Genomic DNA, 19621 nt, shown 5'->3' on the forward strand with positions numbered 1-19621 from the left:
AAAATAACTTCTGAACATCAGGACTGCGATTACTCACCACGGACTGGCAGAATCCTTTTTTTCCTTTAACGAGTCTGACGAGCCCGACGCGAATGATATACTGCTTTCTCGGGAACAGGCCCAGATCCCCTTGATTTGCTTGAAGAGGAGGTGGAGAAAAAGGGGCCAGAAGGCGGGCTGCCTTCTGAGAATTCGTAGGCGGTCGAAATAAACCCAGACTTCCTTCCGTTCTGCTAGCAAACGTGCAATCTTTGGAGAATAACATGGATGACCTACGCTGAAAATTAAACTACCAATGGGACATGCAAAACTGTAATATCTTATGCTTCACGGAGTCATGGCTGAACGACGACACTATCAACATACAGCTGGCTGGATATACGCTGTACCGGCAGGATAGAACAGCAGCGTCTGGTAAGGCAAGGGGCGGCAGACTGTATTTTTGAAAATAACAGCTGATGCACGATATCTAAGGAAGTCTCGAGCTATTGCTCGCCTGAGGTAGAGTATCTCATGATAAGATGCAGACCACACTATCTATCTAGAGTTTTCATCTGTATTTTTTGTATCTGTTTACATACCACCACAGTCAGAGGCTGGCACTAACACAGCATTGAAGGAGCTGTATTCCGCCATAAGCAAACAAAAACGCTCACCCAGAGGCGCTGCTCCTAGTAGCCTGGGACTTTAATGCAGGGAAGCTTAAATCCTCATTTCTATCAGCATGTTAAATGTGCAACCAGAGGGCAAAAAAACTCTACCACTTATACTCCACACACAGAGACGCGTACAAAGCTCTCCCTCGCCCTCCATTTGGCAAATATGACCATAATTATATCCTTCTGATTCCTGCTTACAAGCAAAAATTAAGCAAGAAGCACCAGTGACTAGATCAATAAAAAAGTGGTCAGATGAAGCAGGACTGTTTTGCTAGCACAGACTAGAATATGTTCCGGGATTCATCCGACGGCATTGAAAAGTACACCACATCAGTCATTGGATTCATCAATAAGTGCATCGATGACGTAGTCCCCACAGTGACCCTACGTACATACCCCAGCCATGGATTACAGGCAACATTCGCACTGAGCTAAAGGCTAAAGCTGCTTTCAAGGAGCGGGACTCTAACCCAGAAGCTTATAAGAAATCCCACTATGCCCCCCGATGACCCATCAAACAGGCAAAGCGTCAATACGGTACTAAGATCGAATCGTACTACACCGGCTCTGAAGCTCGTTGGATGTGGCAGGGCTTGCAAACCATTACAGACTACAAAGGGAAGCACAGCCGAGAGCTGTCCAGTGACACAAACCTACCAAACGAGCTAAACTACTTCAATGCTCGCTTCGAGGCCAATAACACTGAAACATGCATGAGAGCACCAGCTGTTCCGGAAGACTGTGTGATCATGCTATCCGCAGCCAATGTGATTAAGACCTTAAAACAGCTCAACATTCACAAGGCTGCGGGGCCGGACGGATTACCAGGACGTGTACTGCGAGCATGCGCTGACCAACTGGCAAGTGTCTTCACTGACATTTTCAACCTCTCCTTGTCCGAGTTTGTAATACCAACATGTTTTAAGCAGACCACCATATTGCTTGTGCCCAAGAACACTAAGGTAACCTGCCTAAATGACTTCCGACCCGTAACACTCATGTCTGTAGCCATGAAAGGCTTTGAAAGGCTGGTCATGGCTTACATCAACACCATTATCCCAGAAACTCTAGACCCACTCCAATTTGCATACCGCCCCAACAGATCCACAGATGATGCAATCTCTATTGCACTCCACACTGCCCTTTCACACCTGGACAAAAGGAACACCTACAGTGGGTAGAACAAGTATTTGATACACTGCTGATTTTGCAGGTTTTACTACTTCCAAAGCATGTAGAGGTCTGTAATTTTTATCATAGGTACACTTCAACTGTGAGAGACAGAATCTCAAACAAAAATCCAGAAAATCACATTGTATGATTTTTAAGTAATTAATTTGCATTTTATTGCATGACATAAGTATTTGATACATCAGAAAAGCAGAACTTAATATTTGGTACAGAAACCTTTGTTTGCAATTACAGAGATCATATGTTTCCTGTAGTTCTTGACCAGGTTTGCACACACTGCAGCAGGGATTTTGGCCCACTCCTCCATACAGACCTTCTCCAGATCCTTCAGGTTTCGGGGCTGTCGCTGGGCAATACGGACTTTCAGCTCCCTCCAAAGATTGGACCTTGAGATGCTTATTACGGAGCCACTCCTTAGTTGCCCTGGCTGTGTGTTTCGGGTCGTTGTCATGCTGGAAGACCCAGCCACGACCCATCTTCAATGCTCTTACTGAGGGAAGGAGGTTGTTGGCCAAGATCTTGCGATATATGGCCCCGTCCATCCTCCCCTCAATACGGTGCAGTCGTCCTGTCCCCTTTGCAGAAAAGCATCCCCAAAGAATGATTTTTCCACATCCATGCTTCACGGTTGGGATGGTGTTCTTGGGGTTGTACTCATCCTTCTTCTTCCTCCAAACACGGCGAGTGGAGTTTAGATCAAAAAGCTCTATTTTTGTCTCATCAGACCACATGACCTTCTCCCATTCCTCCTCTGGATCATCCAGATGGTCATTGGCAAACTTCAGACGGGCCTGGACATGCGCTGGCTTGAGCAGGGGGACCTTGCGTGCGCTGCAGGATTTTAATCCATGACGGCGTAGTGTGTTACTAATGGTTTTCTTTGAGACTGTGGTCCTAGCTCTCTTCAGGTCATTGACCAGGTCCTGCCGTGTAGTTCTGAGCTGATCCCTCACCTTCCTCATGATCATTGATGCCCCACGAGGTGAGATCTTGCATGGAGCCCCAGACTGAGGGTGATTGACCGTCATCTTGAACTTCTTCCATTTTCTAATAATTGCGCCAACAGTTGTTGCCTTCTCACCAAGCTGCTTGCCTATTGTCCTGTAGCCCATCCCAGCCTTGTGCAGGTCTACAATTTTATCCCTGATGTCCTTACACAGCTCTCTGTTCTTGGCCATTGTGGAGAGGTTGGAGTCTGTTTGATTGAGTGTGTGGACAGGTGTCTTCTTTTATACAGGTAACGAGTTCAAACAGGTGCAGTTAATACAGGTAATGAGTGGAGAACAGGAGGGCTTCTTAAAGAAAAACTAACAGGTCTGTGAGAGCCGGAATTCTTACTGGTTGGTAGGTAATCAAATACTTATGTCATGCAATAAAATGCAATTTAATTACTTAAATATCATACAATGTGATTTTCTGGATTTTTGTTTTAGATTCCGTCTCTCACAGTTGAAGTGTACCTATGATAGAAAGTACAGACCTCTGCATGCTTTGTAAGTAGGAAAACCTGCAAAATCGGCAGTGTATCAAATACTTGTTCTCCCCACTGTATGTGAGAATGATATTCATTGACTACAGCTCAGCGTGCAACACCATAGTGCCCTCAAAGCTCATCAATAAGCTAAGGACCCTGGGACTAAACAGGACCTCTGCAACTGGATCATGGACTTCCTGACAGGACGCCCCCAGGTGGTAAGGGTAGGTAACAACACATCTGCCACATTGATCCTCAACACAGGAGCCCCTCCGGGGTGCGTGCTCAGTCCCCTCCTGTACTCTTTGTTCACTCATTACTGCACGCCAGACACGACTCCAACACCATCATTACGTTTTCTGATGACACAACAGTGGTAGGGCCTGATCACCGACAATGACGAGACAGCCTATAGGGAGGAGGTCAGAGACCTGGCCGTGTGGAGCCAGAACAACAACCTCTTCCTCAATGTGAACAAGACAAAGGAGATAATTGTGGACTACAGGGAAAAGAGGACCAGCACATTCTCATCGACGGGGCTGCAGTGGAGCAGGTTGAGAGCTCCAAGTTCCTTGGGGTCCACATCCCCAACAAACTAACATGGTCCAAGCACACCAAGAGAGTCATGAAGAGGGCACGACTAAACCTTTTCCCCCTCAGGAGACTGAAAAGATTTGGCATGGGTCCTCACGTCCTCAAAGGTTCTACAGCTGCACCACAGCTGCACCATCGAGAGCATCCTGACTTGAGCATTCTGACTTCCTTACTTGTTGCTCGGCCTCTGACAGCAAGGCAGTACAAAGGGTAGTGCGAATGGCCCAGTACATCACTGGTGCTAAGCTTCCTGCCATCCAGGACCTCTATACCAGGCGGTGTCAGAGGAAGGCCTTAAAAATGATCAAAGACTCCAGCCACCCAAGTCATAAACTGTTCACTCTGCTACCGCATGGCAAGCGGTACCGGAGCGCTAAGTCTAGGTCCAAGAGGCTTCTAAACAGCTTCTACCCCCAAGCCAAAAGACTCCTGAACATGTAATCAAATGGCATTCCAGAGTATTTGCATTGCCCCCCTCTTTTACAACGCTGCTGCTCTCTGTTGTTATCATCTATGCATAGTGTTGTGGTCATTTCCTGTATTACTAAATGAGGAGAGTTTACAAAACACACAAGTCAGAGTTATATATTTAAACTTCATCTTTAATCAAATGAGCTTCACCCTTTGACTCTCAGATCAATTCAGTGTCTATAAATGAATTCTGAGAGTTCCTATAAGAGAATACAAAGATATTTTATAGCCAAGATACACCCCTCTCAACTTACATGACAAACCACAGATCTCAGAAACTTCACAAAGGGCCTTTTACTTGAGAGAGAGGAGTATCCCATAGCCAGATAGCATTAGCTATAAATTATCGTTCAGTTTATATCTCTAAAACGAGGTTCTAATCTCGTTCTTGGTACTTCATAGTACCAAAACATTACCTCATCCAATGGCGTATATCAATTGTCAACTTTAGATACTCCCATCTCAAATACATCCCCTCCTGTACAAGCTCACTGAGGGGAGTGAGCCTCTGGGTCATATACTAGGTCAAGATAAGTTCAACATCAGAGGGGTAATACAATGGTTCCAGACACTGCCATAGTCCTCCCCCCAATGGGAAAAGGAGGGAGTGACTGGAGTACAGACATTGTGGAGCCCTTCACATGGTTTAACAGATACATTCACATATGAAGACAATGTTCAAACCTGTTCACATATGAAGACAATGTTCCATTCTGATATTCTGCATATTCCCAGACATGTAAAAGACAAGCCTGACCTCTCCCCTCTCTGGGCCCCAAGTGAATATTTCCCTAGAGAACAAAGGAACAATGCAACTGCCGACAGTAAAGTCCAAAAGAGACATTCTAATGACAAGTATCTCACATAAGCATATTAAGAAAGTAAATAAAACATCTTATTTATCTATGTTACCTAACTAATTCTGATTCAGCTACGACAATAGTCACTTTAATAACCTACATGTACATGTTACCTCAACTAACCGGTGCCACAACACATTGACTCTGTACCGGTACCCCCCTGTATACAGTCTCGCTATTGTTATTTTACTGCTGCTCTTTAATTACTTGTTACTTTTATTTCTTATTCTTATCCATATTTTTTGAACTGCATTGTTGGTTTGGGGCTTGTAAGTAATCATTTCACTGTAAGGTCTACACCTGTTGTATTCGGCGCATGTGACTAATAAAATTTGATTGATTAGAATTAAACGGAAATGGTGCTGTACTGAACGACCATTTGAAAAAACTGGGAGGGGTTGTGGGTTGGGGAACGCTGTCAGCATGGCTACTGCCCTTTTTAAATACGTCATTCATTGCTTGAAGCCACTGCTCGCCGCACCCACCAAATGGATGCAAACGTACCTCCAAAGTCTGTTCAAGAATGTACAACAACGTTTTGGGGAAACGTGTCGTTCAGTACAAACTGTTCCGCAACGTAGCAAACGTTCAAAATAGAGCTCTTTGGCCACTCACACCAGTGGTGGGTTTGGTGTCAAAATGAGAATGCCTACTCTCTCTTGCAACATTAGTGGCCTTTCTCTCTCAAAGGCCAATTAGCTAGTGCTACACAGTCCAGCACTCTGTTGCCGACACCGCTCTGTTCCCTCTCCTGTTATTTCCTTGTTTGGAATAGCTTCAGAAAAGAATAGCATGAAAGCCTGTGTTTGTCAGCAGAGTCATTTTGTATGATGGGGCCAGGCCTGTGACATTATAATTAAAATCAATGAATGGAGAGTGCTGAAAGGGTGAGGGTTATAAATGCTTGCCATTTGATGAAAGCAAGAGTTTCCACAATGAGTCAGACTTCTTTTATTAAGTCCTCGAAATGGAGCTGGAGGTAGATCATTTGTAGATAATTTTATATTTTTACCTGAATACTCTTGAGTACTGAGTCACACCCTGCAGTCCTGAATGAACACTCATTTGAGAAAGGCAATCTTTTGGAATAATTGTGCCACTGTTACTTCAACACTGTAAAGGCAAGTTTAAGCCATGCAGGGGATCTTGCCTGTGATGGGATCTTTAAGAATTGACAAATTAGGAAGCGATAGTCACTCCTGTACAACAGTGTTCTTAACTTAGAAGAAAGACGCCGGATTGGCGCACATTCAAACAAATCTGATCTAACAAAGTGGATATTTGTCAAATCCGGGGTTGACATCCATACAAGCATAGAGATAGTCACCTGGAATGCATTTCAATTCACAGGTGGGACTTGTTAATTTGTGGAATTTCTTTCTTTCTTAATGCGTTTGAGCCAATCAGTTGTGGTGTGACAGAAGATAGCCCTATTTGGAATATAGAGGATCAGTTCATTAGAGTTAACTGCACCTCAGATTGCAGCCCAAATAAATGCTTCACAGAGTTCAAGTAACAGACACATCTCAACATTAACTGTTCAGAGTGAATCAGGCCTTCATGGTCGAATTGCTGCAAAGAAACCACTACTATCGAATTTATTTCAATCAATCAAATGTATTTATGAAGCCCTTTTTACATCAGCCGATGTCACAAAGTGCTAAACAGAAACCCAGCCTAAAACCCCAAACAGCGAGCAATGCAGATGTAGAAGCACAGTGGCTAGGAAAAACTCCCTAAAGAGGCAGGAACCTAGGAAGAAACCTAGAGAGGAACCAGGCTCTGAGGGGTGGCCCGTCCATTTCTGGCTGTGCCGGGTGGAGATTATAACAGTACATGGCCACGATGTTCAAACGTTCATAGATGACCAGCAGGAACAAATAATAATAATAATCACAGTGGTTGTAGAAGGTGCAACAGGTCAACAGCTCAGGAGTAAATGTCAGTTGGCTTTTCATAGCCAATCATTCAGTTAGAGACAGCAGGTGCGGTAGAGAGAGTGAGTCGAAAACAGCAGGTCTGGGAAAAGGTAGCACGTCCGTTGAACAGGTCAGGGTTCCATAGCTGCAGGCAGCAGCACGACCAGGTGGAGTGGGGACAGCAAGGAGTCATCAGGCCAGGTAGTCTTGAGGCATGGTCCTAGGTTTCAGGTCCTCAGAGAAAAGAGAGGGAGAAGAAGAGAGAGGCTGGAGGCTGAGACAGGTGGGGTCGGGAGACACTGTGGCCCCGTCCCACTATACCCCCAGACAGGGCCAACCAGGCAGATATAACCCCACCCACTTTGCCAAAGCACAGCCCCACACCGCTAGAGGGATATCTTCAACCACCAACTTACTACCCTGAGACAAGGCTGAGAATTGCCCACGAAGATCTCCCCCACGGCACAAACCCGAGGGGGACGCCAACCAGGACAGGAAGATCACGTCAGTGACTCAACCCACTCAAGTGACGCACCCCTCCTAGGGACGGCATGGAAGAGCACCAGTAAGCCAGTGACTCAGCCCCATAATAGGGTTAGAGGCAGAGAATCCCAGGTCACCAATAATAATAAGAGACTTGCTTGGGCCAAGAAACACGAGCAATGGACATTTTTTAAATGTATTTTTAATTGAACCTTTGTTTAACTAGGCAAGTCGGTTCTTATTTACAATGATGGCCTAACCCGGCCAAACCTTAACCCGGACGACGCTGGGTCAATTGTGCACTGCCCTATGGGACTCCCAATCTCAGCCGGTTGTGATACAGCCGAGAATCGAACCAGGGTCTGTAGTGACGTTTCTAGCACTGAGATGCACTGCCTTAGACTGCTGCGCCACTCTGGAGCCCCTCAAACATTAGACCGGTGGAAATCTGTCCTTTGGTCTGGTGAGTCCAAATTTGAGATTTTTGGTTCCAACCGCCGTGTCTTTGTGAGATGCAGAGTAGGTGAACGGATGATCTCCACATGTGTGGTTCCCATTGTGAAGCATGGAGGAGGAAGTGTGATGGTGTGGGGGTGCTTTGCTGGTGACACTGTCAGTGATTTATTTAGATTTCAAGGCACACTTAACCAGCATGGCTACCACAGCATTTTGCAGCGATATGCCATACTATCCGGTTTGCGCTTAGTGGGACTATCATTTGTTTTTCAACAGGACTATGACCCCAAAAATGTTTGGTTACTACATGATTCCATATGTGTTATTTCATAGTTTTTATGTCTTCACTATTATTCTACAATGTAGAAAATAATACAAATAAAGAAAAACCCTTGAATGAGTGGGTGTGTCCAAACTTTTGACTGGTACTGTATGTACAGTTGAAGTTGGAAGTTTACATACACCTTGGCCAAATACATTTAAACTCAGTTTTTCACAATTCCTGACATTTAATCCTAGTAAAGATTCCATGTCTTAGGTCAGTTAGGATCACCACTTTCCCCATGTGCAGTTGCAAACCGTAGTCTGGCTTTTTTATGGTTGTTTTGGAGCAGTGGCTTCTTCCTTGCGGAGCGCCCTTTCAGGTTATGTCGATATAGGACTCGTTTTACTGTGGATATAGATACTTTTGTACCTGTTTCCTGCAGCATCTTCACAAGGTCCTTTGCTGTTGTTCTGGGATTGATTTGCACTTTTCGCACCAAAGTACGTTCATCTCTAGGAGACAGAACACGTCTCCTTCCTGAGCGGTTTGACGGCTGCGTGGTCCCATGGTGTTTCTACTTGCGTACTATTGTTTGTACAAATGAGCCTGGCACCTTCAGGCGTTTGGAAATTGCTTTCAAGGATGAACCAGACTTGTGGAGGTCTACAATTATTTTCTGAGGTCTTGGCTGATATCTTTTGCTTTTCCATGATGTCAAGCAAAGAGGCACTGAGTTTGAAGGTAGTTCTTGAAATACATCCACAGGTACACGTCCAATTGACTCAGAGGATGTCAATTAGCCTATCAGAAGCTTCTAAAGCCATGACATAATTTTCTGGAATTTTCCAAGGCACAGTCAACTTGGTGTATGTAAACTTCTGACCCACTGGAATTGTGATATAGTGAAATAATCTACCTGTAAACAATTGTTGGAAAAATGACTTGTGTCATGCACAAAGTAGATGTCCTAACCGTCTTGCCAAAACTATAGTTTGTTAACAATACATCTGTGGAGTGGTTGAAAAACGAGTTTTAATGACTCCAACCTAATTGTATGTAAACTTCCGACTTCAACTGTATGTTTAGATCTGAAACTAATATACTGTTCAGAAGCCCTTGGTGTTAAAGGAGTTTGGATGTGTACGTTTAGTAGATGCATGGGGCTAAATGAAGGGATTGTAGAAGTCACAAGCGACTTTGAACTCTGAGATGGGTTCCCCGGTCCTACTACCATGTAGGCTATGGGAGAAGTTCTTTACCACTGTTATCAACCGAGCAGTTGGAGCCCTGAACACTGATTGGCTGAAAGCCGTGGTATATCAGACTGTATACTGGAGGTATTACGTTGGTAACTAGTTTATTATAGGAATAAGGCACCTCAGGGCTTTATGGTATATGGCCAATATACCACAGCTAAGGGCTATATCCAGGCACTCCTCGTTGCATCGTGCTTAAGAGCAGCCCGCAGCTGTTGTGTTTTGGCCATATTCCACACCCCATCGGGCCTTATTGCTTAATTCTACAACAGGATCCCTACTTAGAAAGTGACACAAAGCAGGTTGTGGCCTCTGCAAGCTTTCTGTCCACTGGCCAACACTGTCTGGTCTGCGTTGAGTTGGTTTACCTGACTCTCTGGGGTGAAGTTTCTCCCGGGTCCAGATCTAGGATCAGCTTTCCCTCCCCCAATCCTAACCTTAACCATGGGAAAATTGCTAAATTGATCTCAGATCAGCATCTAGGGGAAACTTCACCCTACACCTTATACCTAACACCCTAGTTACATTTGTGAAGAAAGAGCCTGAAAAGTCTGGCTACATCATGTCCCATGTCTTCACTCCGTCTTCTCATTTGGGTCAGAAATCTCCCAACAATAATGTGATGTCCGTGTTGTTATTTTGTTCCGTGTTACGAAACACATGGCAAGTATATTAAGCCATGCTAAATAAATTGAAGGGTTATCAAAATGTGTGGTAGTGTGTTTTTGATGCAATCCGGTACAGTGTTTTTGATCCCAGTATTTGTTTTTTTGCCACACAAGATGCAGTCTTCTTTTATGTTTTGTTTGAATTCATTTGAAGTGAGCACAGTTTCCTTGGACACATTTTAAATGCAAGAATGAGAGCATAGATGGTGAGGGAACAGAGAGAGACTGATTGGAGTGGGGATTTAGGGTTGATATAGACTTACAGTGCCTTGCAAAAGTATTCACCCCCCTTGGCATTTTTCCTATTTTGTTGCATTACAACCTGTAATTTTTATTTGTTTTCATGTAATGGACATACACAAAATAGTCCAAATTGGTGAAGTGAAATGAAAAAAATTACTTGATTTCAAATAATTCCAAAAACATTCAAAACGTAAAAGTTGTGCGTGCATATGTATTCACCCCCTTTGCCGTTGAAGCCCCTAAATAAGATCTGGTCCAATCAATTACCTTCAGAAGTCACACAATTTGTTTATTTATTTATTTATTTTTTATTTAACCTTTATTTAACCAGGTAGGCAAATTGAGAACACGTTCTCATTTACAATTGCGACCTGGCCAAGATAAAGCAAAGCAGTTCGACACATACAACAACACATAGTTACACATGGAGTAAAACAAACATATAGTCAATGATACAGTGAAAAAAAAATAAGTCTATATACAATGTGAGCAAGTGAGGTGAGATAAGGGAGGTGAAGGCAAACAAATATATGTATAAATAAATAAAAATATAAAAAGGCCATGGTGGCGAAGTAAATACAACACAGCAAGTAAAATAAAAACTAAAAACACTGGAATGGTTGGTTTGCAGTGGAAGAAAGCGCAAAGTAGAGACAGAAATAATGGGGTGCAAAGGAGCAAAATAAATAAATAAATACAGTAGGTAAAGAGGTAGTTGTTTGGGCTAAATTATAGATGGGCTATGTACAGGTGCAGTAATCTATGAATAAATGAGTAATCTATTTAATAAAGTCCACATGTGTGCAATCTAAGTGTCACATGATCTCAGTATATCTAAACCTGTTCTGAATGGCCCCAGAGTCTGCAACACCACCAAGCAAGCGACACTGTGAAGACCAAGGAGCTCTCCAAACAGGTCAAGGACAAAATTGTGGACAAGTACCGATCAGGGTTGGGTAATAAAAAAATATCTGAAACTTTGAACATCCCACGGAGCACCATTAAATCTATTATAAATAATTGTTAAGAATATTGCACCACAACAAACCTGCCAAGAGAGGGCCGCCCACCAAAACTCACGGACCAGGCAAGGAGGGCATTAATCATAGCGGCAACAAAGAAAACAAAAATAACCCTGAAAGAGCTGCAAAGCTCCATAGTGGAGATTGGAGTATCTGTCCATAGGACCACTTTAAGCCGTACACTCCACAGAGATGGGCTTTACGGAAGAGTGTCCAGAAAAAAATAAGCAAACATGTTTGGTGTTCGCCAAAAGGCATGTGGGAGACTCTCCAAACATATGGAAGACGGTACTCTGGTCAGATGAGACTAAAATGTAGCTTTTTGGCCATCAAGGAAAACGCTATGTCTGGCGCAAACCCAACACCTCTCATCACCCCGAGAACACTATCCCCACAGTGAAGCATGGTGGTGGCAGCATCATGCTGTGGGAATGTTTTTCATAGGCAGGGACTGGGAAACTGGTCAGAATTGAAGGGATGATGGATGGCGCTAAATACAGGGAAATTCTTGAGGGAAACCTGTTTCAGTCTTCCAGAGATTTGAGACTGGGACGGAGGTTCACCTTCCAGCAGGACAATAACCTTAAGCATACTGCTAAAGCAACACTCGAGTGGTTTAAGGGGAAACATTTAAATGTCTTGGAATGGCCTAGTCAAAGCCCAGACCTCAATCCAATTGAGAATCTGTGGTATGACTTAAAGATTGCTGTACACCAGCGGAACCCATCCAACTTGAAGGAGCTGGAGCAATTTTGCTTTGAAGAATGGGCAAAAATCCCATGTGGCAAGCTTATAGAGACATACCCTAAGAGACTTACAGCTGTAATTGCTGCAAAATGTGGCTCTACAAGGTATTGACTTTGGGGGGGTGAATAGTAATGCACGCTCAAGTTAAAAAAAAATTGGTCTTATTTCTTGTTTGTTTCACAATAAAAAATATTTAGCATCTTCAACGTGGTAGGCATGCTATGTAAATCAAATTATACAAACCCCAAAAATCCATTTTAATTTCAGTGTGTAAGGCAACAAAATAAGAAAAATGCCATGAGGGGTGAATACTTTCGCAAGCCACTATCTCTGTGTCCACTATGCAAGCGCTGTGTGTGTGCACATGCGTGCACCTGTGTTTGTGTGCCAGGTTTAAGCATTTCTTTTTCTTTGTCTTGGACATGTACACAAGAATACATGGTGTACTTATTAAAGAATCACCTTGGCCAAAAGTCAAACAAATAGTCAGGTACTGCTCAGCTTCAAGGTTTAATGGCCGAATGTCTGTATTGTGGAGATGGGGTTTTATACCCTGATATAGTATTATGACAATTATTTTGGCACTCAGGGGTCAAAGAAACACTGTAACTTCAGGAAATAGTTCGTTTTTCTGTCGTCCCAATGAAGCCTATTCTATTAACATAATTAACACAATGATACTTAATGTGTGTGTGTGTGTCCTCAGATGAGGGAGCGGAGCAGCTCGGAGCCCAGTAGGAAGGTGCAGACGGAGATCAGTGTAAAAGTCTCTGAAGTGAGTACCATGTGGAAGCCCCACACTACCTGCTGGACGCATAGCTTTTTGCAGGAGTAAGCAGGGCACAAGCCACCTGATTTGAAGTGTTTTCAGATGTGAGCAGCACATTGAATTGTTGAAAATAGAATCAGAGTGGAATTTACGCTGAGCCCAAGTTTAATTTAATTAATTGGCAGCGATGCCATAGTGTGAAAATTGTTGTTCTAGCCTAGCACTCACACACTTGATTCAAGTATACTGAACAAAAATATAAATGCAACAATTTCAACGATTTTACTGAGTTACAGTTCATATAAGGAAATCAGTGAACTGAAATAAATTCATGACTGGGCAGGGTCGCAGCCATGGGTGGGCCTGGGAGGGCATATTGTAGGCTCACTCATTTCGGAGCTAGGCCCACCCATTGGGAAGCCAGGCCCAGTCAATCAGAATCAGTTTTTCCCCACAAAAGGGCTTTATTACAGACAGAAATAGTCCTCAGTTTCCTCAGCTGTCTGGGTGGCTGGTCTCAGATGGTCCCGCAGTTGAAGAAGCCGGATGTAGAGATCCTGGGCTGGCGAGGTTACACGTGGTCTGCGGTTGTGAGGCCGGTTGGACGTACTGCCAAATTCTCTAAAACGATGTTGGAGGCGGGTTATGGAAGAGAAATTAAAATGAATCCTCTGGCAACAGCTCTGGTGGACATTCCTGCAGTCAACATACTAATTGCACGCTCCCTCAACATTTTTGACATCTGTGGCATTGTTGTTTGACAAAACTGCACATTTTAGAGTGGACTTTTATTGTCCCCAGCACAAAGTGCACTTGTGTAATGATCATGCTGTTTAATCAGCTTCTTGATATGCCACATCTGTCAGGTGGATTAATTATCTTGGCAAAGGAGAAATTCTCACTAACAGGGATGTAAACAAATGTATGCACAAAATTGGAGAGAAAATCCTTTTGTCTATATGGAAAATTCTGGGATCTTATTTCAGCTCATGAAACATGGGAGCAACACTTTACATGTTGCGTATATACAGTACCAGTCAAAAGGTTGGACACACCTACTCATTCCAGGGTTTTTCTATATTTTTTAAATGTTCTACATTGTAGAATAATAATGATGACCTCAAAACGATCAAATAACACATATGGAATCATCTAGTAACCAAAAAAGTGATTCAACAAATCAAAATATATTTTATATTTGAGATTCTTCAAAGTAGCCACCCTTTGCCTTGATGACAGCTTTGCACACTCTTGGCATTCTCTCAACCAGCTTCACCTGGAATGCTTTTCCAACAGTCTTGAAGGAGTTCCCACATATGCTGAGCACTTGTTGGCTGCTTTTCCTTCACTCTGCAGTCCAACTCATCCCAAACCATTTCAATTGGGTTGAGGTTGGGTGATTGTGGAGGCCAGGTCATCTGATGCAGCACTCCATCCCTCTCCTTCTTGGTCAAAAAGCCCTTACACAGCCTGGAGGTGTGTTGGGTCATTGTCCTGCTGAAAAACAAATGATAGTCCCACTAAGCGCAAACCAGATGGGATAGCATATCACTGCAGAATTCTGTGGTAGACATGCTGGTTATAAGTGTGCCTTGAATTCTAAGTCACCAGCAAAGCATCCCCACACCATCACACCTCCTCCATGCTTCATGGTGGGAACCACAGATGCGGAGATCATCCGTTCACCTACTCTGCGTCTCACAAAGACACGTCGGTTGGAACCAAAAATCTCAAATTTGGACTCATCAGAACAAAGGACAGATTTCCACAGGTCTAATGTCCATTGTTTGTGTTCTTGGCCCAAGCAAGTCTCTTCTTCTTATTGGTGTCCTTTTTAGTAGTGTTTTCTTTGCAGCAATTCGACCATGAAGGCCTGATTCATGGAATCTCCTTTGAACAGTTGATGTTGAGATGTGTCTGCTACCTGTGAAGCATTTTTTTGGGGCTGCAATCTGAGGTGCAGTTAACTCTAATGAACTGATCCTCTGCAGCAGAGGTAACTCTGGGTCTTCCTTTCCTGTAGCGGTCCTCAGGGGAGACAGTTTCATCATAGTGCTTGATGGTTTTTGCCAATGCACTTAAAGAAACTTTCAAAGTTATTGAAATACTTCATGTCTAAAGTATTGATGAACTGTCGTTTCTCTTTGCTTATTTGAGCTGTTCTTGTCATAACATGGACTTGGTCTATTACCAAATAGTGCTATATTCTGTATAACACCCGTACCTTGCCACAGCACAACTTATTGGCTACTTTGAAGAATTTGTTTAATTTGGTTATTACATTATTCCATATGTGTTATTTTATTGTTTTAATGTCTTCAATATTATTCTACAATGTAGAAAATAGTAAAAATAAAGAAAAACCCTTGAATGGGTAGGTGTGTCCAAACTTTTGACGGGTACTGTGTTTCTGTTCAGTATAATTACCTCATCAACTGTTGGGACAAAATACAGTAGATGTATGTATTGGTCCCATGATTCACAAACATTGATCTACAGTACACAAAATTTAAGGAGAATTGGCAAAAAAAAACAAAAAAAACGAATTACAGTAGATTCATATTGAAATATGATATTCCTAATATTTATAGAAATCGGAAGCCCTAAAATAGAAGGATAGAAAACACCGAACAGAGAGAAGTAGTCAGAGGAGTGAAGGTGTTTGCTATAGCATGAGAAGTCTGTTGAGTCCTGTTTTGTGGGTCCTGAACAGATGATTGTTTACATATTAAAAGCTTGGCGGAGAGAGGGGAGCTTAGCAAATTATTACAACCTCTTTCTCAAGGCCTTCCTCCACTTTTTCTCTCTTTCTTTCTCTCTTGTTCTCTCTCTCTTTCTTTGTCGCTTTCATGCACCATTCTACATCATTCCTCGCCCCTATCTCTATCTTCCTATCTCCCCCTTTTTTCTCTCTTTCTCCCTGTATGTAAGGCAGTGAGACTAGCAGTAATTGCCACCTCTCGCCCACACAGCCAACACCAAGGCCTTCACTGAGCCAATTCCTCCTGGAAAACACACTCGGCCCTGAACTTTTGCTTTGGAATTTCACAAGCATGATACAGAGAGCCTCCTCTCTAGTCAATTTCCATAGATATTTATCAGGTCATTCAGATTTACAGTATGTTTGGAAAGTTTTCAGACCCCTTGACTTTTTCCACATTTTGTTATATTACAGCCTTATTCTAAAATGTATTAAATATTTGTTTTCTTCATCAATCTACACACAATAGCCTTTAATGACAAAGCAAGAACAGGTTTTTAGAAATTTTAGCAAATGTGAAGATTTAAAAAAAAAAACGTATTTACATACACTACCGTTCAAAAGTTTGGGGTCACTTAGAAATGTCCTTGTTTTCCATTTAAATATATTTTAAATGAGTTGCAAAATGAATAGGAAATATAGTCGACGTTGACAAGGTTATAAAGATTTTTAATTAAAATAATTATTGTGTCCTTCAAACTTTGTTTTCGTCAAAGAATCCTCCATTTGCAGCGATTATAGTCTTGCAGACCTTTGGCATTCTAGTCGTCAATTTGTTGAGGTAATCTGAAGAGATTTCACCCCATGCTTGCTGAAGCACCTCTCACAAGTTGGATTGGCTTGATATGCACTTCTTACGTACCATACGGTCAAGCTGCTCCAACAACTGCTCAATAGGGTTGAGATCCGGTGACCGTGCTGGCCACTCCATTATAGACAGAATACCAGCTGACTGCTTCTTCCCTAAATACTTCTTGCATAGTTTGGAACTGTGCTTTGGGTCATTGTCCTGTTTTAGGAGGAAATTGGCTCCAATTAAGCGCTGTCCACAGGGTATGGCATGGCGTTGCAAAATGGAGTGATAGCCTTCTTTCTTCAAGATCCCTTTTACCCTGTACAAATCTCCCACTTTACCACCAACAAAGCACCCCCAGACCATCATATTGCCTCCACCATGCTTGACAGATGGCGTCAAGCACTCCTCCGGCATCTTTTCTTTTTTTCTGCAACTTACGATTGTTCTTATTTGTTATCAGAACACCTCAAACTTAGATCCGTCTGTCCATAACACTTTTTTCCAATCTTCCTCTGTCCAGTGTCTGTGTTCTTTTGCCCATCTTCTCTTTTTATTGGCCAGTCTGAGATATGGCTTTTTCTTTTCAACTCTGCCTAGAACGTCAGCATCATTTCTGCATTTCTCAGAACAAGAATAGACTGATGAGTTTCAGAAGAAAGTTGTTTGTTTCTTGTCATTTTGAGCATGTAATCGAACCCACAACTGCCGATGCTCCAGATACTCAACTGGTCTAAAGAAGGCCAGTTGTATTGCTTCTTTAATCAGAACAACAGTTTTCAGTTGTACTAACTTAATTGCAAAAGGGTTTTCAAATGATCAATTTGCCTTTTAAAATGATAAACTTGGATTAGCTAACACAACGTGCCATTTGAACACAGGACTGATGGTTCCTGATAATGGGTCTCCATACGCCTATGTAGATATTCCATTCAAAATCTGCCGTTTCCAGCTACAATAGTCATTTACAACATTATCAATGTCTACACTGTATTTCTGATCAATTTGATGTTATTTTAATGGACAAAAAATTTGCTTTTCTTTCAAAAACAAGGACATTTCTAAGTGACCCCAAACCTGAACGGTAGTGTAAGTATTCAGACCCTTTGCTATGAGACTCGAAATTGAGCTCTGTTGCATCCTGTTTCCATTGATCATCCTTGATAAAGGTTCACACCTGTCTATACAAGGTCCCACAGTTGACAGTGCATGTCAGAGCAAAAACCAAGCCATGAGGTCGAAGGAATCATCTGTAGAGCTCCGAGACAGAATTGTGTCTAGGCGCAGATCTGGGGAAGGGTACCAAAACATGTCTGCAGCATTGAAGGTCTCCTAGAATACATTGGCCTCCATCATTCTTAAATGGAAGAAGTTTGGAACCACCAAGACTCTTCCTAGAGCTGGCCGACCGGCCAAACTGTGCAATCGGGGGAGAAAGGCCTTGGTCAGGGAGGTGACCGAGGACCCGATGGTCAATCTGACAGAGTTCCTTTGTGGAGATGGGAGACGCTTCCAGAAGGACAACAATCTCTGCAGCACTTCACCAATCAGGCCTTTATGGTAGAGTGGCCAGACCGAAGCCACTCATCAGTAAAAGGCACATGACAGCCCGCTTGGAGTTTGCCAAATGGCACCTAAAGGATTCAGACCATGATAAACAAAATGATCTGGTCTGATGAAACAAGGACTGAACTCTTTGGCCTGAATGCCCAGCATCACGTCTGGAGGAAACCTGGCACTATCCCTACGGTGAAGCATGGTGGTGGCAGCATCATGTTGTGGGGATGTTTTTCAGCAGCAGGGACTGGGAGACTAGTCAGGATCGTACAAAAGATGAACAGAGCAAAGTACAGAGAGATCCTTGATGGAAACCTGCTCCAGAGCGCTCAGGACCTCAGACTTGGGCAAAGGTTCACCTTCCAACACGACAACGACCCTAAGCACACAGCCAAGACAAAGCAGGAGTGGCTTCGGGACAAGTCTCTGAATGTCCTTGAGTGGCCCAGCCAGAGCCCGGACTTGAACCCAATTGAATATCTCTGGAGAAAGCTGAAAATAGCTGTACAGCAACGCTCCCCATACAACCTGACAGAGCTTGAGAGGATCTGCAGAGAAGAATGGGAGAAACTCCCCAAATACAGGTGTGCCAAGCTTGCAGCGTCCTTCACAAGAAGACTTGAGGCTGTAATCGCTGCCAAAGGTGCTTCAACAAAGTACTGAGTAAAGTAAAAGTTCATTTTCTATTTGTGTCAAATTAGCAAAAATGCCTAAACCTTCTTGCTTTGTCATTATGGGTTATTGTGTGTAGATTGATGAGAGAACAAAACAATTTAATCCATTTTAGAATAAGGCTGTATCGTGGAAAAAAAGTAAAGGGGTCTGAATACTTTACAAATGCACTGTAAGCCTGCGTATAAGAGTGTCTGAATGAGCTCTAACAGACTTTCCCATAAGAGGCAATGAATGCTTGATCGCCAACACTGATTGCCTTGTGGGTGTTTAGCAAGCCCAACACATGCTAGGTAATGCTAGTATCAACGCTGAAACTATAGCACTGCTGTACATGTCAGCTTCCCCACTAAGGTCCAGAGTGATCACTTAAAATCTGAGGAAAAAAGGTTAGGGTTAGGCAGGAGGATCAACTTGATAATGAGGCTGTAGTCCTGTGAATATAACTAGTGATGAAAAGTCCCAGTAATGTTTTGCCGACGACAGACTAACGCCATTCGAGTAACACAAGATATCACGCTGCTTGACTGCTGAACAGTGTTAGCATGTAGCACCCACACATTTGGACCAGCACAAGTTGGTAGATATGAGTCACGCTCAGTGAGCTGCATCAGGGTATAAGATGCCTCCATATGCACTATGTACAAGCATGCATGATAATGCACATAAACTTGTTTACTACTATCATAAAAATCATGCGCCATCATACTGCAATGCTCCAGCAGATGCTGTGTAAGGGATATCTAGTGTTGCCCTCTATG

The 19621-nt window shown here is 43.0% G+C and overlaps 1 protein-coding gene across 23 annotated transcripts in view; it reads left to right on the top strand.

The window, feature by feature from the left end:
* LOC139584449 (disks large homolog 2-like) overlaps positions 1–19621 on the top strand; it is a 349254-nt gene that overhangs the window by 76214 nt on the left and 253419 nt on the right. For all 23 annotated transcript variants that reach the window (XR_011676778.1, XM_071416318.1, XM_071416336.1 and 20 more), the window contains exon 4: positions 13015–13083. Coding sequence is in view for 22 of the 23 variants with exons in the window: in XM_071416318.1 (XP_071272419.1) it covers positions 13015–13083 (69 nt within the window). In the remaining variant the exon portion in view is untranslated. The remainder of the gene's footprint in view (positions 1–13014; positions 13084–19621) is intronic.

Source organism: Salvelinus alpinus, chromosome 1 (assembly GCF_045679555.1).
Source record: "Salvelinus alpinus chromosome 1, SLU_Salpinus.1, whole genome shotgun sequence".
Classification (NCBI taxonomy): domain Eukaryota; kingdom Metazoa; phylum Chordata; class Actinopteri; order Salmoniformes; family Salmonidae; genus Salvelinus; species Salvelinus alpinus.